The following is an 18,383-nucleotide window of genomic DNA, read 5'->3' on the forward strand; positions in this document are numbered from 1 at the left end:
TAAAAAAGTCTGCAGTGGCCCCATACAAAGTTGCCACCCCCTGCCGTCTCTGGCCCTAACTTCTAAGGAGTAAAGCAAACAAAACAATGGTGCCAATATAAATTCTCACGCGTCAAGTTACGATGAACGGCAGTACCACAGATAGACCATAGTCTTAAAAAGTTAATATCTGTGTTTTGGTTTTTTTTCTTCAACTGGCTTTACCATCGACCAACATAGGTAACGTGTAGAAATTCTTTGGGCTTTACGTGGGCTTTACGCACCGTTTACGCACAGACGATATTCAATATTACCCAGAGATATTAAATTAGTTTTTTAAACCTGAGGTTTAATTAATACTCTAAAGTATTACCGTTTTGCAAAGAGTATATAATCAGTACATTTCCTTTTGTCTAGATGGTCTATGGTCTGTTTGTATGTGATTGGTCATTAGAATAAAAATTGCTTGTAATAATATTTCGGACTGTTCTTTGCATAGGTTCTTTAAGTTGAACCTTGCTTTGAACCGTTGTAAAAATAATAAAATTGTCTTTAATACGTTGTCGGCGATTGTAAATTATGTGATTTCGGGACATTGTAATAAATCATACAAGTTTAGTGTTGTGCGTTCATTCTCTGACACAGCTCTGACATTTATCAAAGACGCCATGTTTGTCACGTTTTTGCCAATAATTGTGAGATTTAACCGAAAAATATTTAACATATAAAGTTTATCCTGCAAGCAGTTAACAATCAATGATATTAATATAACAAATCACAATGAGTGCGAAATATCCGATCAGAAAGGAGAAGCGAGCTAGGTCGTCAACCGACGACATTAATAACGTAAGTTTTCTTTAAATTCCCGCTCTTGGCGACTTATGGCCTCACGCGTAGATGTATATTTTTATTTTTTACATTATTAACTCGACGCTCCGCTCTGCGACTGTAAATTGTAGCTAAGATAAATAGAATGAATCATGTTTATCAAGTAAAAGACCAACTTTACAAGATAATTATTATGTACATCACATCACTCAACAAATATTCTAATGGTAAATTAGCCTGTACAGTCCCACGTCTGGGCAAAGGCCTCCCTCCGATCCTTCCACCATTTCCTATTCCGTGCCTCTTCAGGCCACGTAACTGCAAACTTATCGAATTCATCAACAAATATTGGATTTGCTTATTGCTCGAATATTATAAAACATACTATTATTGTAACTAAAAAGCTAGCTATAGATTTTTGAACAACTCGTTCAATTGCTGCACTATTACAGTTCATTGAAAAATCTTACATATTATACTTCTTACTTGTACAAAATTAATGACAGTTTGGTTTAGGTGAAAAAACGCATTATATTACAAAAGCCCTGTTCTACTTTCCAACTCAACTCCCAACCCATCTGTGGTTAGGTTTTGCCTCCTCCATCAGCACGCCCACCACGAGAAAATTTTGTCTACACATTTACTCGTCTTATTTCTATGAAGAAACACGAGAAAATGCGTAGACAAAATTATCTCGCGGGGCGCATGTTAGGCCCTCAGGTATTGTGATGTTAGGGGGGCCTAGGCAAAACTTTTAACATCAATTTTATTTGCTAGAAATATAAAAAATATAAATTATGTGTAGTGACATGCACTTGAACATAATTAAGAATGACTACCTACTTTGTGATCGTCAATACGGTTTTCACCATGGCCGATATGCTGGTGATCTTCTTATATATCTCACGTATATGAAGCATGATCTTCCTTAGTTATGTGCACATCACTTATATTATAATATGTAATTTACAATTATTGTATTATATCTATTTGTAAATATTGTGATTATGTATTTTTTGAAAATGTAATTATTGTATAGAATTTTATATATAATTTATATTTATGTACTAAAATATATTGTAGAATAATTGTTTCTTTTTTGTACATTAGACCTATACCACTGTATACACTGTAACTCGATTTCAAGGGAAGCTACAAAAACAATCTATTGGAGAGATAAACTTCAGCTTTGTCTAATTAATTTCATTAATAGTTTATAAGAAAGTATTGTGTTTTAAAAGTTATGTAAACAAAAATGATATACAAGATTAGATGGAATGTGCCCCAGAAAAAGCACCGTTTTTAAAAATCTTGTGGGAACTCTTTGATTTTCCAGGATAAAAAGTAGCATAAATTACGCTCTGCCTTTTCAAATATCTATGCCAAAAATCAAGTTGACTGGGTGCTTATTTATGGCATGAAAGAAGGACAAACAAACATTCATATTTATAATATTACTAGCTGCCCTGGCGAACTTCGTTCCGCCAAACAGTCGATTCTAATTTTTTTAATTTTCCTCTCCGTAAGAACCATTCTCGTACTTCAAGAAATATTATTTAAAAAAACCGGCCAAGTGCGTGTCAGGCTCGCGCAACGAGGGTTCCGTAATTCAGTCGTATTTTTTCGACATTTTGCATGATAACTCAAAAACTATGATGCATAAAAATAAATAAAAATCAGTTTTAGAATGCACAGGTGAAGACCTTTCATATGATACCCCACTTGATATAGTTATCTTACTTCGAAAATTGAAAATACTAATTATTAGTTTTAGACTACAATTTTTTTTTGTGTGTGAAACCACAAATTTACGATTTTCAGATTTTTCCCCTAATGCCAGCTATAAGACCTACCTTTCTGCCAAATTTGATGATTCTAGGTCAACGGGAAGTACCCTGTAGGTTTCTTGACAGACAGACGGACATACAGACAGACAACAAAGTGTAACTATAAGGGTTCCGTTTTTCGTTTTGAGGTACGGAACCCTAAAAAGAATTAGCGAAATCGGTTCAGCTGTTCTCGAGATTTGCGATCAGCAACACATTTAGCGATTCATTTTTATATATAGATAAATATACATATATTTACACATATATGTATATAGATCTGAGCATTAGTAATTCTCATATAACTAAAGTTAGAAGATTTGGTTTAATCAAATTAGTACCATTTCCATAATTATCAATACTCTGAGAATTAATTTTTATTGGTAATTAGTACATAGTCAGTTGGTTTCTAAGTTATATCATTTATACAAATGATCACACTTGTATTTGTTAGAGTATCCTATTATTTATTTTAATTCTATTATTTTTACTGTAGTAGTGTATTTATTTTACATGTAATAAAAAAGAGTGCCATATTTGGCTTCAGATAGTTGCCCTCTATCCTTTGTAGCCAATAAAATCCATATCCGTGATGGTTACCAAATTCGTTGTGACCCGCCAGTCTAAGATATATCGAAAACTTCAAAAGGGATGCTTTTACATACCTATTCGTAATTTCCACCCTCTAATTTAATAGCACTCCGCGGTTTTTTCTTCTTTTATTGCCCATTGAACGATTCCTGCAATAAAAACTCGTAAATGTCTTACTTCCTTTCGTTAGGACATAATCAATAGCCTATAGGTAGAGAGTTGAAATTTTCACTGAGTATTTCTATTGCCTTTATAACGACAAAAAATAAAAATTTAAAAATGACCGCCATGTAAATTTAAAAAATTTAATTACATAGTCTTGTACGATGGTAGGGAACCCTTCATGTGTGAAACTGACTCGTACTTGACCAGTTATTTTGTGATGTTCTTATAATTTTAGCTTCTTTTTGAAAATGCAGTCTAAAAGTAAATCAAGTGTAAATGTTTGTTGCTAGTGGAGTAAATTTGCGAGTTATGAAGTACTTTGCTTTTGCTTTTATATTTAACTGCCTCATCGCTTGCTTGTATTATGAAAATATCATTTAGTTCTAAAAGTTCTTTCGCACGACTTATCCATTTACGAGACATATGCTGTAATCTGTGACTATTTTGTATATGACTAGCGTATGCTCGCGACTTCGTCCGTGTGGACTACACAAATTTCAAACCCCTATTTCACCCTCTTAGGGGTTGAATTTTCAAAAATCTTTTCTTAGCGGATGCCTACGTAATAATAGCTATCTGCATGCCAAATTTCAACCTGATCCGTGCAGTAGTTTGAGTTGTGGGTTGATAGATCAGTCAGTCAGTCAGTCACCTTTTCCTTTTATATATTTAGATTAGTGTTGCCAATTTAGCGACTTAATCGCTAGATAATGACGACATTTCAAAGACGCAAGTGACTTTTTTCACTTTTAGCAACAAAAAATATTTAGCGACTTTTCTAGGGACTTTTGAAAAATACCTACATACCTAAACCTTAATGATGTAATCTTTTTCCAGTCATTTGTCAAGAATGTAACTGCAAGAATGTCAGGTTTAATGCCAGCTTCGATGTCAAAATGGTTTGGCAATCCAAGTTCCTCAAATTCTAATGGTTCGGCACCAGTTGCTGAGTCTTCAGATTCTTCAACAGAAGATGAGGCTCCAGAGGATCAAATAACTCAACCACTTTCTAAAAAAATGCGCTATAGTTCACCATCTACATCAAGTGACTATGTACCCAAAGTAAGTAATTGCTTTTCCTTTCAGATTGCACTTGTACTTCAAGGCTAGTGGCCTAAGAGATTTTTATTTTTCTGTTTCGTATCCAATAAATAATCTGAATCATCAAACTATAAGATATGCAACCATACACAAAAACTGATAGAATGAGTGATAGCTTCGAGTTTGTAATCAGATATATTTTATAGTGAACCAATGAAAATTAGAAAATATACATTATGCTTTAAACAGAGTTGCAACCAGCTAGGTAATCGAATTGGTTTTGCAATACAACGCAAAACCAATTTGATGCTAAAAACTTCTTTAAACACTTATACAACTTTTGAAAGCATACTGAGCCTTCTTATGAGAAGTTTACATATCGAACTTTCAAAAATAAGTATGCAGCTGTGGTTGAACATTAAATTTTAATGGACACCATTGATATACAGCATGTCTTGTACTTCGATGATCAAAAGCAATTAATTATGACTTTAAAATAATAAAATGAATATGCTTTACAGACAAAATCCACAAGTACAAATACAGAAACAACTGAGACATTCAGTATAGTAAAGTCTCCAATAGGTAGCACATTTACGCCAGAAACTGACTTAGTATCAACACCTCAACATTCTTCTAATGAAGAAACCATTCCAGAACAAAACACAACCGAATATAATTTTCAAAATTCTTATGCAAGTATAGGCTATAATTCAGTTACAAGAAAACGAAAGTCGCTCTTTCTGGACGAAAAACCATACAGTAAGTATTAAACTTTTAGTAAACTTGTAAGGTAAAATTTTGTGCCATTACATTTTTACAATTGTAATCAAATTTCAGAAAAACTGCCACCGTCAAATTCGGTACAGGCTCCTAGTGAGCCAAATAGAGAGCAAATAAAACGAAGTTTATTAGGTTCACCATTCTATGCGGGAACAACAAGATATGGGGGAGCAGCAGGTGCCTACATGCCCAATATCAAACACAGAAAGACAGCATTAGTTAGTAAATCTGCAAATAATGACAGCGTTACCATTAGCCATGCAACCAGGCGGATAATGGATTTGTTGGAAAACTATTCTTCTCCATTAATAGAAGCCAAAAGGATATCACAATGTCTGAGAACTCCTAAAAGCTTTGATACATCACTTCCAAATAAAGGTAGGTTTTACTAAGCATGAAATTTGATTTTAAATGTTTAAATTATATTAATTATTTTTTGATTTACTTTTAGCATACAAAACTCAAGATCTTTATGTACCAACCATGTCGAAAATATTACGATTCAAACAAATACCTAAACAAATGGGTACCACCATACTTGCTCGCCAAATAATTGCATCAAACAGCAGCTCAGTGGCTGTTGCACCATATACAGCGTCAAAAATTTCATGGTAAATCAAAACGAATTTCAATATTAGTAAATTTGTAAATCAAGCAGTGTAATTTTTTATCTTCTTTTTATTGTTTACAGCAACGATTCGAAAGAAACATCTGATAAATTAACTACAAAAATGAAAGTGAACCTAACACGAGTCAACCGAAATAATAATATAGGAGTCACTGATGAGCCAGCTCCAGTTAATCTCCCAACTGCAGTTTTACAAATTGATCAAAATAATTTACCTAAATTTACATTTAGCACCAGTACAGTGACGGAAACCCTGTCGAATATTGCAAAGATATCTGCGGTCGAAACATCCGCAAACACCACCAATTCTAAATCTGTTACTACTGCAACTACTGCAAATCCCCCTATTTCTGACAATTCAACGCCTATTTCTGCAACAAACTTGATGAAACAAGATATACTGATAAAGAATAAAAAGGAAACTACCAGTAAGCCACATACTATTTTAAACGATAATCCTTATAAATTTTCCAGTCCCATTATGATACAATATGTAGGAACAGTACAAACTTCTTCACCACACCCTAATTATACTTTTGGTTCTCCAGAGCGGCGGACTATGGAACCATCAAAAGAAAAGGAATCTAACAAAAAAATTAACACACAAATACAATCCGAAACCTGGAAATGTGTTGATTGCTGGGTTCCTAATGAAGCCAACTCTGATAAGTGTGTTTGTTGTGGAGCTGGAAAGCCAACTAAGAGCGCTAGTAAAGCCAAGCGTTGTTCAGTCTGTAAGGTTGCTTTGAGTCAAGAATGCTTTGATAAATGTACTACCTGTGAAAAACAAAATGACAAAGTTGACGGATTGGTAACAAACTCATTTATTACATACAAATGCAAATGTGCAGGTTGCAGCAATAATGAAGGTGTAGGCAAATGTGTTTGTTGTAGCGATAAGAAATCTGAGGATTTAACTGCTGTTAGTAAGAGTAAGCCTGACAATGCTAACGAATGGAAATGTGATGTTTGCTGGATAAAAAATAAAAGCAGTGCTGATAAATGTGCAGCATGTGGCGACGCAAAGCCTGCTTCTTCACAAAGTAAGACTAAAGAACATTTATCTCAGCCTAAAATTGGTATTCAGAAAAGCAGTGATTCCACATTTAAAAATATTATGAGTTCACAATGTGAAAAATGGGAATGTACAAATTGCTTGGTGCGAAATGATAAAGATAGAAGCAAGTGTATCTGCTGTGATACAGAAAAGTCTGGAAAAATGAAAGAATCTGAAAGGGTGGATTTTAATTTTGGTACTCTTCAAAATTCAACTTTCAAGTTTGGCATTGATCAAAACATCTCCGAAAACAAGACCGAGTCTTTACCTGTGACACAGTTAGAAATGTCAGTTAAACAGTCAGAAACAAATAATAATAATGTATCTGAACATGCAACTTTTACCTTTGGTATACCTAAGCCGAAAAATTATAATAAGATTATCACTGAGGAAGAAACAATAGCAGAAGAGACTTCTAAACAAGCATTTATATTTGGTGTATCGAAATCCATTATACCATCGGCATCTGCGACCACTGCTGTTTTCAGCAGTCCAATCAATGCAGGCTCAAAATTTTCTGAGAGAAAACCATCTAAAACTTCAATAGAAACTGATGAAAAAATTCAGGAAGTTCCAAATATTGAACAACCTAATACTAGTGCTTCAAACGATATTCAAAAGCCAGTTGGTTTATTTGGGATACCGTTAAACACTTCTTCAGTAGGTACAACTGCATCGGCGGTGATTTCTTTTGCGCAAACAGAACAACTTGCTAATACAAAGGCTGTAGCGACAGCTGCTGCTGACGCAAATGTGCCTCAAAGTACATTTAGTTTTTCTGGTTCTGGTAACTCAGGTTCACACTTATTTCCTGCTGTTACAAAAGCCTCAACATCTAGTTTATCTTTTCCCACTATACAAGAACGTTCAACTTCGTCTATTTCGTTTTTCCAAAAAAGTGAGCCTGTCTATACAACTTCAATGCAATTATTTCCTAAAACCGATCCAGTTCCTTCGTCGTTATCATTATTTAATAAAAATGAAACAATCACGACAAGTACGACGGTAGCAGTGCCGTCGCTCTCCAGTGCGCCTGTATTTAGTTTCGGTTCTAACACTCAAAATGCACAAGTTGAGAAGCCTAAGTTTAATTTCACTTTTGGAAAGACTTCTGAAATACCTCCGGTGTTTAGTTTGCCAACATCAAATGCCGGCAATATTTTGGCAAGTGGTAACATTAGTTCTGCTAATGCAATATCTGGAGGAAGCGGATCAACTACAGGAAACTCAAAATCCTCGAATCCAATAGCTTCAGGACTTGTGGGGGGACCAACAAGGAAGGATAATATAATGTGGCCATCAAATAATGAAGTGGACGCAATTAAAATGGTTTCAGGAAACAGCATTGAACAAGGCAATAATAATTTACTTCCGGTTCAATCCAGTAATCTGTTTTCACTACAAACAAAGAAAGAAAACACGTGGTCGCTGAATCAAAACTCTACTTTGGGGTCGCTTAAATTGCCCTCAGGAAACACTATAGATCCTGCGAATAGTTCAGTAGGAAATGCACCAGGTACAATGTTTGGCGCGCCAGACAAGAAAGAAAACATTTGGTCTATGAGTAACAACAATTCTAACATGTTTGGGCAAATTCCTGGGACGAATAATGTGCAAAAACCGGCAACCTTTTCTTTTGGCTCATCTATGCAGTTCAACGCCAACAACGTGACTCCTGCGCCGACTTTCGGAAATCCCACACAGCCCCAGCCTCAAAACATGTTTGGGATATCAAGTCAAGTTAATAACAATCAGTCTGCTATGTTCTCGCCGACTGTACAAAGTCAAGCTCCGCCAAATATATTTGGAGCACAGGCGGTAAACAACATTGGACCATCCGTGGGAATGTTTGCAACGCCAAACGCAGGTGCAACTCCTTCGTTTGGGACACCGAATCCTTCTTTACCAACATTCGAGGCTGCCCCGCTGAACCCTGTTACACCAACATTCAACTTTGGTGCTCAGCAGACTGCAGGAGTTTTTGGATTTGGACAGGTTAGATTTTTAAAATATTTTATTATTCTTTATTTTCCTGTGCAGTTATATAGTTACAATAATAATAATAATATTAAGCTAGCAAAAAATTACCATTTTAATTGTAAGTTTTCAAATACGCTCCAAAACGCTCGCCGGTGTCATGGCGTCATTTGTGACGTCACATCTGTATCTGCCAACAGTAAGAGTAGTTCTAAGGACAGTAACAAGACAGTAGTTAAGTTATTTTGTGTGTTAGAGAATTCAAAAGTGCGCGGTCGTGTGCGGTCACTCAGTGCGATAACACATAAAAAAACTAGCAAGTTATTAGTTTACGTTCCACATGCGAAATAAGTGACAATCTTGCTCGGCAAGATCCAGCAGCTATCGCACTAAATCCTAGATTTCAATAACATAACCTCTAATAACTACCTACCGTGAAATGCATAATATAATATACCTAACACGCAGATACGGGTTTTGGAACTTTTAATTATTATGTTTATTAAGATTATAAGTATACCTACTTATGTGGAAGTTTTACATTACAAAATTCTTTCAAACAAAAGTCTTTGTTTAATGCAAGAAACTCGCCCAGCATCAACAAATCGATTCTAGGTAAATTAGAGCTATTTACCTTGTACCATGGCTAATGTTTCTTAATATGGAAGTGATCGTTAGGAAACACAAAAAGACGAAAATTAAAAATAATAATTGATAAATACTAATCGTTCATGCCCGAACGAGGACTATGGTGTGCGGCATGCGAGTAACGCAGCCAAACTACGTCTGCCTCCTTTCCTCCGGTGCCCGGGGGGTTGTGTGTATGTGTTATGTATGTGTTAACTTGATTTACAGCAACAAGCGCAATCACAAGGCGGAGTGTACAAGTTCGGAGCGCAGGCGGCAGGATCCCCGCAGCGACAGTTTAACATAGGCACTGCTGGTGGGGCTGCCAATGCGATGAGCCGGCGACCGATCAGGCGAGCCGTTCGTCGAACCAACCAACGATGAATCCTACTCCAATCCTACGCCTCTGGTAATTAATTCTTATAATCAATGGCATTGTAAACAAGTGATTTTCCCTTTTGGCAATAAATTATGATGTTTATCACTATTATAGTCGAATTTTCAACAGAACAAAGCATATTGACGATTCCTGGGCTGTCAGTTTTTTTGAACAAGATAAAGTTGAAACTAAAACCCAACTGCGATCGTCTTAATAAACGCTTTTAATACGTAATAATATTATAGTAAAATGGGATATACTATATTTATATTTATGAATTCAGTATTTTTCCTCTTTTATTTGACATCCTACACAATAGTATTCCCTTATTCCCACTTTTTTGGATGTAACATCTGCCAGATCAACTTTGTTCGTATAAAATGTAGCCTATGTCACCCAGACCATAACAAAAAATCAATTGACACCACATTCATCAAAATCGGCCTAGTAGTTTAGCAGCTATAGTGGAACACACAGATACAAACATACATGTATATATACATAGACTGCCAAAATCATAACCCTTCCTAAAAGTGGCTTTGGCGTAGTTTGGTAATAACAGACAGTATTGGAACAAAAACATAGTGATACGAATCACTGACTCAATATGATGGCATTAGTTTGCTGTAAAAATGCTTCGTTTAGTTTAAAATTCTACTATATGCACATAATATATATCAAAATTACCTTATTTGTTTATTTCGTATATATATACGAAGCCTTTACTATAATGCTATGTTAACATAATCTTCCACCAGTTCGTACGCGATAGGCATTTTCCCAAAATGTCAATACTATAAAAAAATACAGTATTTAATTATTTTTCGCGTTACTGGCGTTGTGTTGTGCTAACAATAATTTGCTACTAAACACTTCGCGAAAAGAGTATCGGCCTATATAACTTGTGCCAATAAAGAAATTAATCCAAATGTGGAGCGCTAACAGATATAGTATGCGAATGAGAGGGAATGCTCTCATTCGCATACTATATCTGTCTATATTCACACACTTCAGTAGATTTACACTCAGAGAACTCAAATATTTAATACTTTATACAATATTATGTTCCTGTTACGGTTTCGGTTGTTATTGTTGACGATTTATTTTCATCGTTTTGCTAATTACGATCTCACGCAAACGAATGGGAAAGTTACTTTATGCGATGCTCGTGAAATTGTGTATCATTAAATACAAAAAAAGAAGAACATAAGTTATTAATATTACTACACTATTACTACATTATTACAGAATTAGTTAATACTTTTTCGTCGACCGAGCTGCAACTGTATACAAGCCGCCATTACGGATTATTTTCTTTATTGGAAGAATATATTTTCGACACAAGAATTCATGAATAGAAGTTAGAAATACTGTAATGCATTTCTATTCCATACTCGAAATTAGGAATAAAAAATATATGTATTTATAAAATTTCATAATAACTATTATAATTTGAAATTAAGAAATTTTAGAATTACTGTGTAGTAACAACACTATGGTTTTTATGTCACAATAGATAAAACATTTCGGGGTGCATAGCACATGCACCCCGAAATGGCGCGATCGTCTACTTTTTGTTGCATTGTTGAATTATGATGATCAATGAATAATGTTAAATAAATTTTTATTTTTATTAATAATGGACTTAAGTTATAACAAATTCAAAGCATGATCAATTTTAATTTTTATTTTAATTCTTGTCAACATTGTCATCAGCATGTTATTTTTCTTCTCATTTTTAATGTGTGTCTCCATTTTATTATGATTTATTCACTTAATTCTTGACTATTGTCTCGAATTATAACTTGTTAAATATTAATTGTAACTTATTAAATATTAATTATAAATTATTAATAATTATAACGTTAATAAATGAAATAATTAAATTCTTGTTTCATACAGTGTGTCAGAGATCAAAGAAGTGATATTTTAAGGGTGTCATGCCGTTCTTACCACTAAAACCATTTAGTTTTTTTCAATTTCTTTTTAAATTCCAAAGCATTTTTGATCGAGTTATTATAACGTTTTATATCATCTTTAAGAGTATAGCGATGGAGAATATTGTATTCAATCTAATAAAGACGATTTCGATTACCTGTGATGAAGATATAATGCGTAAAATTTAACTCGTCACGCGCCACATTAACTGTATGTTTTAAATTTCATGTCAAAAGTACGATTTTAATCCTTATTTTAAAGGTGAACCGTACTTTTGACATGACGATTGACCCATAGAGTTAAAATGGCGCACGATAAATTATAATGTCTATGACCACTATTTTGGGGGTGGTTTTAGAGTGGTAATGAGTTGTGGAAGCTGCCTCCAAGTTATCGCTTGTTTAATCCCTGACACTTAATTTTAAATGATTAGAGGCCGAAGTCTTAATCACTAGGCTGTTGATAATTAAATTATGATTATAGTAATTAAATAAGGCTAGCTTTAAGTTTTATTTTAATATTTTCTTTTTGATTATGATAATTATAATATTATGCTGGATAGATATTGCTTCATTATTTTTTATGTGAATAGACTAGTATTATGTGGCATATATTTTTTCGAAATTATGTTATTTAATTATCGCTAAAAGTAGTTAGTCGCTAAGTAAAAGTGTAGTGTGTCGATATAGAAATGAACCATATTGAAATATGCACTACAATTTTATTTTCTTTAAGGAAAAATAGAATTATTGGTTTGTGTTATTATAAGATCAGTGCGTAGACGCATTTATGATATGATAAGGAAATATTTTTGTAGCGATACTAAGTAAATCGAAATGGTTATCTGAATGCATCTACGTGCTAGAACATTGTGTAAAATATGTAATAGGTAGTTTTTGAAATGTAATATTAGTCTATGAAATTTAAATAAACAAGTATTGAAAGATTGGGGGGCAAAACTAAAAACTTTATTATCTGAAAACTGGCCTCCGTGTCTTGAATATTGAAATTATATAATGTTTAGTAAGCAGTGAACGATAATAGTTGTTCAAATTTTAGATTTGTTCCTCAATAAAGACAGCAATTTTAACGACTTAGTTTTATTTCCTAAAACTTCCTATAAATGCTTAAACAGCTTTGTAACGTACACCCCGTTTGCCACATAGAGGAGTTTTATTTAAAACTAGCTTATGCTCGAAACTTCGTCTGCGTGAACTACACAAATTTCACCCCTTTAGGGGTTGAATTTTGAAAAAATCCTTAGCAGATGCATACGTCATAATAGCTATCGGCGTGCCAAATTTCAGCCCGATCCGTCCAGTAGTTTGAGCTGTGCGTTGATAGATCAGTCAGTCAGTCACCTTTTCCATTTATATATTTTAGACTAGTTAATACGATTAACACGCCATCTATTGTACGTTGATGGTACCATATTAGAAACCCATCACGCAAATTCCAGCCACGAGGCCCCAAGCCAAGATGGCGGGCCCTAGCCAGTGAAATTCTCCTAAAGGCCTCTTCGGCCAACTGGAGAAGACCCTGTCGTCGGACGCAAATTCGAACCAAAACTACAAAGTTTTAGTCGAACGATGCACGGAGACGGCAAATAGTTTTTATATTTAAGGGGGCTCAGGACGATGCTTTCTTCATACAAACGTAGGAGGGTAATTACTACATTATTTGATACTGTACGCTCAAAACTAAGTATTTTATATCGAAAAATCTCGACATTATCTAGGTTTATTGATATATGAAACATTGAAAAAAATATTGATTTTAAAGTTACGAGCCTCAAAAGATTCATATTTTAACACTAAATTTATGATAAGTTTGGGCGTAAATAAATAAGATTAGGAGTATGAAAATTCTAAAGAAATTGAACATTAGACATAGTTTATTTATTCATTAGTTGAAATAACTATACTTTGCAAACATAAACTCAGTAGTTTTTTCTCAAAAATACTTTTCCTAAACCCTTGATTTCGGTGAAATCATCGTGCCTCTCACCTTTCTCATACAATGTCAAGTGAAAAGCAAATAGGTTTGGTCGAGCGTCCTGCGTCACCTTAAGGACTGTATTAGAAATGTATGACACTTACGGCGGTTACGCACTGCACTTCCGTCATCCGAGTTCCATTAGTCATCCGTGAGAATACCAGCGATTATCTACGACATATGTCAAGCTACCATACAAAACAAAAGGAAGTATTTTCACGGACTCGGATCGGATGAGTGCGTAACCGCCGTTATTCCTATCCGCGGAAAGAAGTTAGTATAGCGCTGTCTCTGTTACGTAATTCCATACAAATCTCAATATTATATAAAAACTAGCTTTTACCCCGCGGCTTCGCCCGCGTAGTAAGTGTATACCTGAACATTACAAACTATTCCCGAACATTCCACAACATTCCAGAATGGTCTAGAACGTTCGAACCCACGACAGATCTTACTTTATATACCCCTATAGGTAGGTTTATCCGTAGAGAAAAGTCTTCGAATCGTCCACAATGTGCCAGATTCCAGAATATTCGACACACATTCGAGAATGTTCTGGAATGTTCTACAATGATCTGGAATATTCTGTGGAATTCTCTCGAAAACTCTCGAATGTGCTTGAATATTCTAGCAATTTCTATAGGGCGAAACTTCCAACCCTTATATCTTCAAAAGCACATCCTTCAGGTAAAAACGGGAACCTTCTTCATGGACGGGAGATAGAGAGCTATCACACCATATAACTACCTTGATCGTACCGGGACTCATTTCTGAGTTTTAGCGACACGCACTGTACACTTTACCAAACCGAACTACTGAACCGATTTTAAAAATTCTTTCACCAGTAGAAATCTACATTATTCCTGAGTGACATAGGCTATACGGGATCTTTAAAAACCTAAATCCACGCGGACGAAGCCGCGGGGATCAGCTAGTATATTATATTGATGAATCGCTGTGTGAACGAATGTGTTACTGATCGCAAATCTCGAGAACAGCTGAACCGATTTTGCTAAATTTTTTTTAGGGTTCCGTAGTAAACAAGTAACCCTTATAGTTTCGCCATGTCCGTCCGTCCTCGGTTAATCTCAGAGACTATTAGTGCTAGAAATCTGTAATTTGGCTTAAAATTCTGAAATTAGGGTTCACAGGTTAAGGAGTTATATCTGTTTTTCGAGGATTGTGACTACGGAACCTGCACTGCGCGTGGCCCGCCACGCATTTGGCCGGTTTTTATAATATTCCTTTAAGTAGGGGGATGGTTCTTACGGAGAGAAAAATTTAAAAAATTGCCTGAAAAAGAATCGACTGTTAGCCGGTACGAAGTTCGCCGGGTCAGCTAGTTATAGAATAAAAATCTCTGTGGGCGTTATCCATTTTGAGACACCGCCCACCAATCGCAAACATATTTTCAAAAAACATTCGAAATTAAATTTGTAAATGTTAAAAAAAACGAAATTCAATTAGAAAACAGTGTCGTTTGTGATTGATTGGTGACTTAAAATGGTTATTGCTCACTGAGATTTTTCGCTCTATAATTTGTATGGGATTACGTAACAGAGAGTGCGCAATATTTACCAATTTCTTGCCGCGGATAGAGTATAATATGCAGGTAGGTACCTATTTCATTAAATAATATTCAAAAAGAATTCATAGGCTCAGGTAAAACAGCTCCAATCGTTCTTTTCTGTGTACTAAGGAACACATGCCGATGACCTTGACCTAGGATGCCACAAGTAATACTTTTTACGTCGTATCTTCCAACAGCAGGCCAAACTACTGCTCGTTGATATCCAGGGGACTTATCGTAACTACTATTGAATCCCCATTTGTTTTGTATGAAAATATTCTGTTTTTCAATGTTATAATGTGCCGGCCCCGGGTCTTTTGGTTTACGCAGACACATGGATAAATCGACTAACATATTGCGTCCTCTGTATGGGTGGCTTCGGTTCGTTTTGTTCATTACTCCAAAGTGAGACTTATTGTATTTGTCCAGAGTACTGTTTAGAGCAACGGGCCATGACGCTGCTGCGGCTCGCGATGATGTATTAAAATGATTTTTTATTGTGCTCCCATCGCGCTTACCCGTAAAAAGATCGTAAGGACCACGGAGCGATGCAATTTTTTTTGGTTTAAATTCTATACTCTCTCTATCGACAATGGTGTACCTGTTTGGTGCTAATGACCACTTGGGCGAGGTATCCTTAAAACGACACGGTTGGTCCCTTTCAAATGTCGGTCTAGTAGAATGTGGTCCGTATGGTGAAGGTTTGAATGGAGTATTTGTAAAATAAGTTCCAGGACCAGGCAATACATTTTTAGAAGATTTAAAGCGAGCGGTTCTTCCAAATCCTACATTTTTACAAGCAGCTTCATACCTACGTAATTCAGTTAATTCGTGCCACGCTGGACCTAGCACTGAATTGAACCACCTTCTTTGTTCCAGTACTTTTTGATTCCTATATCCTAAATTCTTGGCCCAATCTTCTAACTCTTTTTTGTATCTCCACGGGTCTTTATCACTTTTATTGTTCTTGTTGACTTCAAAAATTTCATGAATTGGTTTTGGATGATAAAGACAGGGGTCACAACCATCCGGTCTTATTGTGTAAAGACCACTAGGGTCTAAACTTGGATGTACGGTTATTATTCCAAATCTTTTTTGACTAGAGTTAAAACCAGCGCAATGTTTCTCCTTTATAATCATTTTAGTTTTGTTAAGATTTGATTTTTTTTTATCACTGTATTTTATTTTATTTACAGTAATACCAGAGTGAATTACAATTTTAACAAAAATATAGGAAAGGAAAACCTTCGAGACCATATAGTCGAGGCCGAGACATGAAATTGAAATATCGTAAGAGTGACGCAACACTGACGTCTGTCATTTGCCTATATTGAAAATAAAAATTATGCGAATACGGAATGGTGGATTTTGTGGAACTGTTCACCTCCGGACTATGAATTCCACTGTTAGTATATATGTTAGTTATATGTTTAGTCTTTTGTTGTACACAGGTACATGGTACATATCTATTGCAGAATGGTTAGGTACCCGATAACTAGGACTCGGGCAGAATGAACTAGCTCAGGCCTCAGACCATGGACCTAGAATGGCTCAGACCAATAGGAAGTTGGTGCCAAAAACAGGATATGATTGATTGTTTGAAGAAAAAAAAATTTGACTGTAGGTACTATAGAGTAGATAGATTTTAGTAGATATTTCGTTCGCAAAATACGATGACTGCAGTAGGATTTATATTATGTAGTTTTGATAATGGTAGGAAGTCTTCTGGTAAAAAAAATTATGGCGTAAATTTTTTTAAGGTTTTAAAAAAAATCTATCTTATCGTGTGGGGGGTGTCAACTGAAAGGGCCTCATAAATTTGTTCTAAAAATATACTACATCATTATATTGCAGCCATATTTTCTAAAAAAACTCGTTCCGTACTCGGGTATTTTTTTGACATTTTGCTCGATAAACCAACAACTATTATGCAAAAAATAAATAAAAATCTGTTTTAGAATGTACAAATAAAGCCCCTTCATATTATGATACCCCGTTTGGTATAGTTATCTTATCCTTCAAGTCAAAAGTGAATAGGCATCTTCTAGGCAAGCGCGCTCCATCTTAGGCTGCATCATTACTTGCCATCAGGTCTGATTGCAGCCAAGCGCTAGTCTATAAAAAAATAAAAAAATCTGAAAAACAATTTTTGAGATGTAACCACAAATTCACACTTTTCGAATTTTTCTTGTGCCATAAAACCTACCTAACTACTAAATTTCGTGATTCTAGGTCAAAGGGAAGTACCCTATAGGTTTTTTTGACACACACAACACAACAGATAGACAGACAGACAGACCGATAGGCAACAAAGTAATCCTATAAAGGTTCCTTTTTTCCTTTTGAGGTAAGGACGGCCTCGGGTCTGGCGGATCTAAACCATGAAAATTTAGTGAAATTCCAAATATGTATGCACTATGATGGTTGTAATGTAGGTATGTTCTTTAACACACACAACAGAAAAACAAAAGGACGGGTTACAAAAAGAAAAACTTATACTACACCACCTACCTATACGAATATGTCCAGTAGGTAAGCTTTGAGTCGGACGCCCGCCCCTTAAAAAATTAAAGACTGGACTGCAAGATATAATTCTTCCTGTAGGTGTAATTAAAGGAATCATCATCATCCTCAATAGCCTATATCAGTCCACAGCGGGACTAAAGCCTCTCCTAAGCGTTGGCGATCGCTGTTGACGGTAGTGGTAGCACAGAGGACGCTGCTGGCCGTTCTCCGTTATATTCCCTTATAGTCGCCTCGTACGACACCCGCGGGAAGAGGAGTACTGACAACTATGCTAATCTGCCGTCACCACACGGCAATTATGTTAATGATCTTGACAAAATTAGGCATTTCTGGAGACGGAAATAGGATACTTTCTAATTCGGGAAATCTAAGAATACCCATCGAAGGGATTTTATAAAATCATAAATCCACGCGAATGAATACGGGGACAACAGCTAATCATTAATTTTTTTGCTTCTCTACCTTTAGTTAAT

At 35.3% G+C, this 18,383-nt stretch overlaps 2 protein-coding genes across 3 annotated transcripts; one reads left to right on the plus strand and one right to left on the minus strand.

Annotated features, from left to right (window-relative positions):
- Positions 1-422: 422 nt before the first annotated feature.
- On the plus strand, positions 423-10,733 carry LOC117995742 (nuclear pore complex protein Nup153-like). Of its 2 annotated transcripts, XM_069508994.1 has the most exons (8): positions 423-825; positions 4,227-4,451; positions 4,952-5,192; positions 5,271-5,591; positions 5,665-5,824; positions 5,905-6,269; positions 6,390-8,893; positions 9,731-10,733. In XM_069508994.1, exons 1-8 carry the CDS (start codon positions 760-762, stop codon positions 9,884-9,886), a joined length of 4,038 nt encoding a protein of 1,345 aa, XP_069365095.1. In that variant the 5' UTR covers positions 423-759; the 3' UTR covers positions 9,887-10,733. The 2 variants fall into 2 exon arrangements, with proteins under 2 accessions (XP_069365095.1, XP_034839625.1); XM_034983734.2 differs by having other exon boundaries at positions 5,905-8,893.
- Positions 10,734-15,451: 4,718 nt separating this feature from the next.
- On the minus strand, positions 15,452-16,530 carry LOC117995624 (ciliary microtubule-associated protein 2-like). Its single transcript, XM_034983613.2, has one exon. The coding sequence runs from the start codon at positions 16,522-16,524 to the stop codon at positions 15,454-15,456; it is 1,071 nt and encodes a 356-aa protein (XP_034839504.1). The 5' UTR covers positions 16,525-16,530; the 3' UTR covers positions 15,452-15,453.
- Positions 16,531-18,383: the final 1,853 nt, after the last annotated feature.

Source organism: Maniola hyperantus, chromosome Z (assembly GCF_902806685.2).
Source record: "Maniola hyperantus chromosome Z, iAphHyp1.2, whole genome shotgun sequence".
NCBI classification, from domain to species: domain Eukaryota; kingdom Metazoa; phylum Arthropoda; class Insecta; order Lepidoptera; family Nymphalidae; genus Maniola; species Maniola hyperantus.

What these genes read in the sequence shown, in the direction of transcription:
- LOC117995742 (XM_034983734.2), top strand. Translation starts at nt 760, where the DNA reads ATGAGTGCGAAATATCCGATCAGAAAGGAGAAGCGAGCTAGGTCGTCA. An exon ending in ACAGCGTCAAAAATTTCATG is followed by an intron (nt 5,825 to 5,904) that starts GTAAATCAAAAC and finishes TATTGTTTACAG; the next exon opens with CAACGATTCGAAAGAAACAT. An exon ending in GAGTTTTTGGATTTGGACAG is followed by an intron (nt 8,894 to 9,730) that starts GTTAGATTTTTA and finishes CTTGATTTACAG; the next exon opens with CAACAAGCGCAATCACAAGG.
- LOC117995624 (XM_034983613.2), bottom strand. Translation starts at nt 16,524, where the DNA reads ATGATTATAAAGGAGAAACATTGCGCTGGTTTTAACTCTAGTCAAAAA.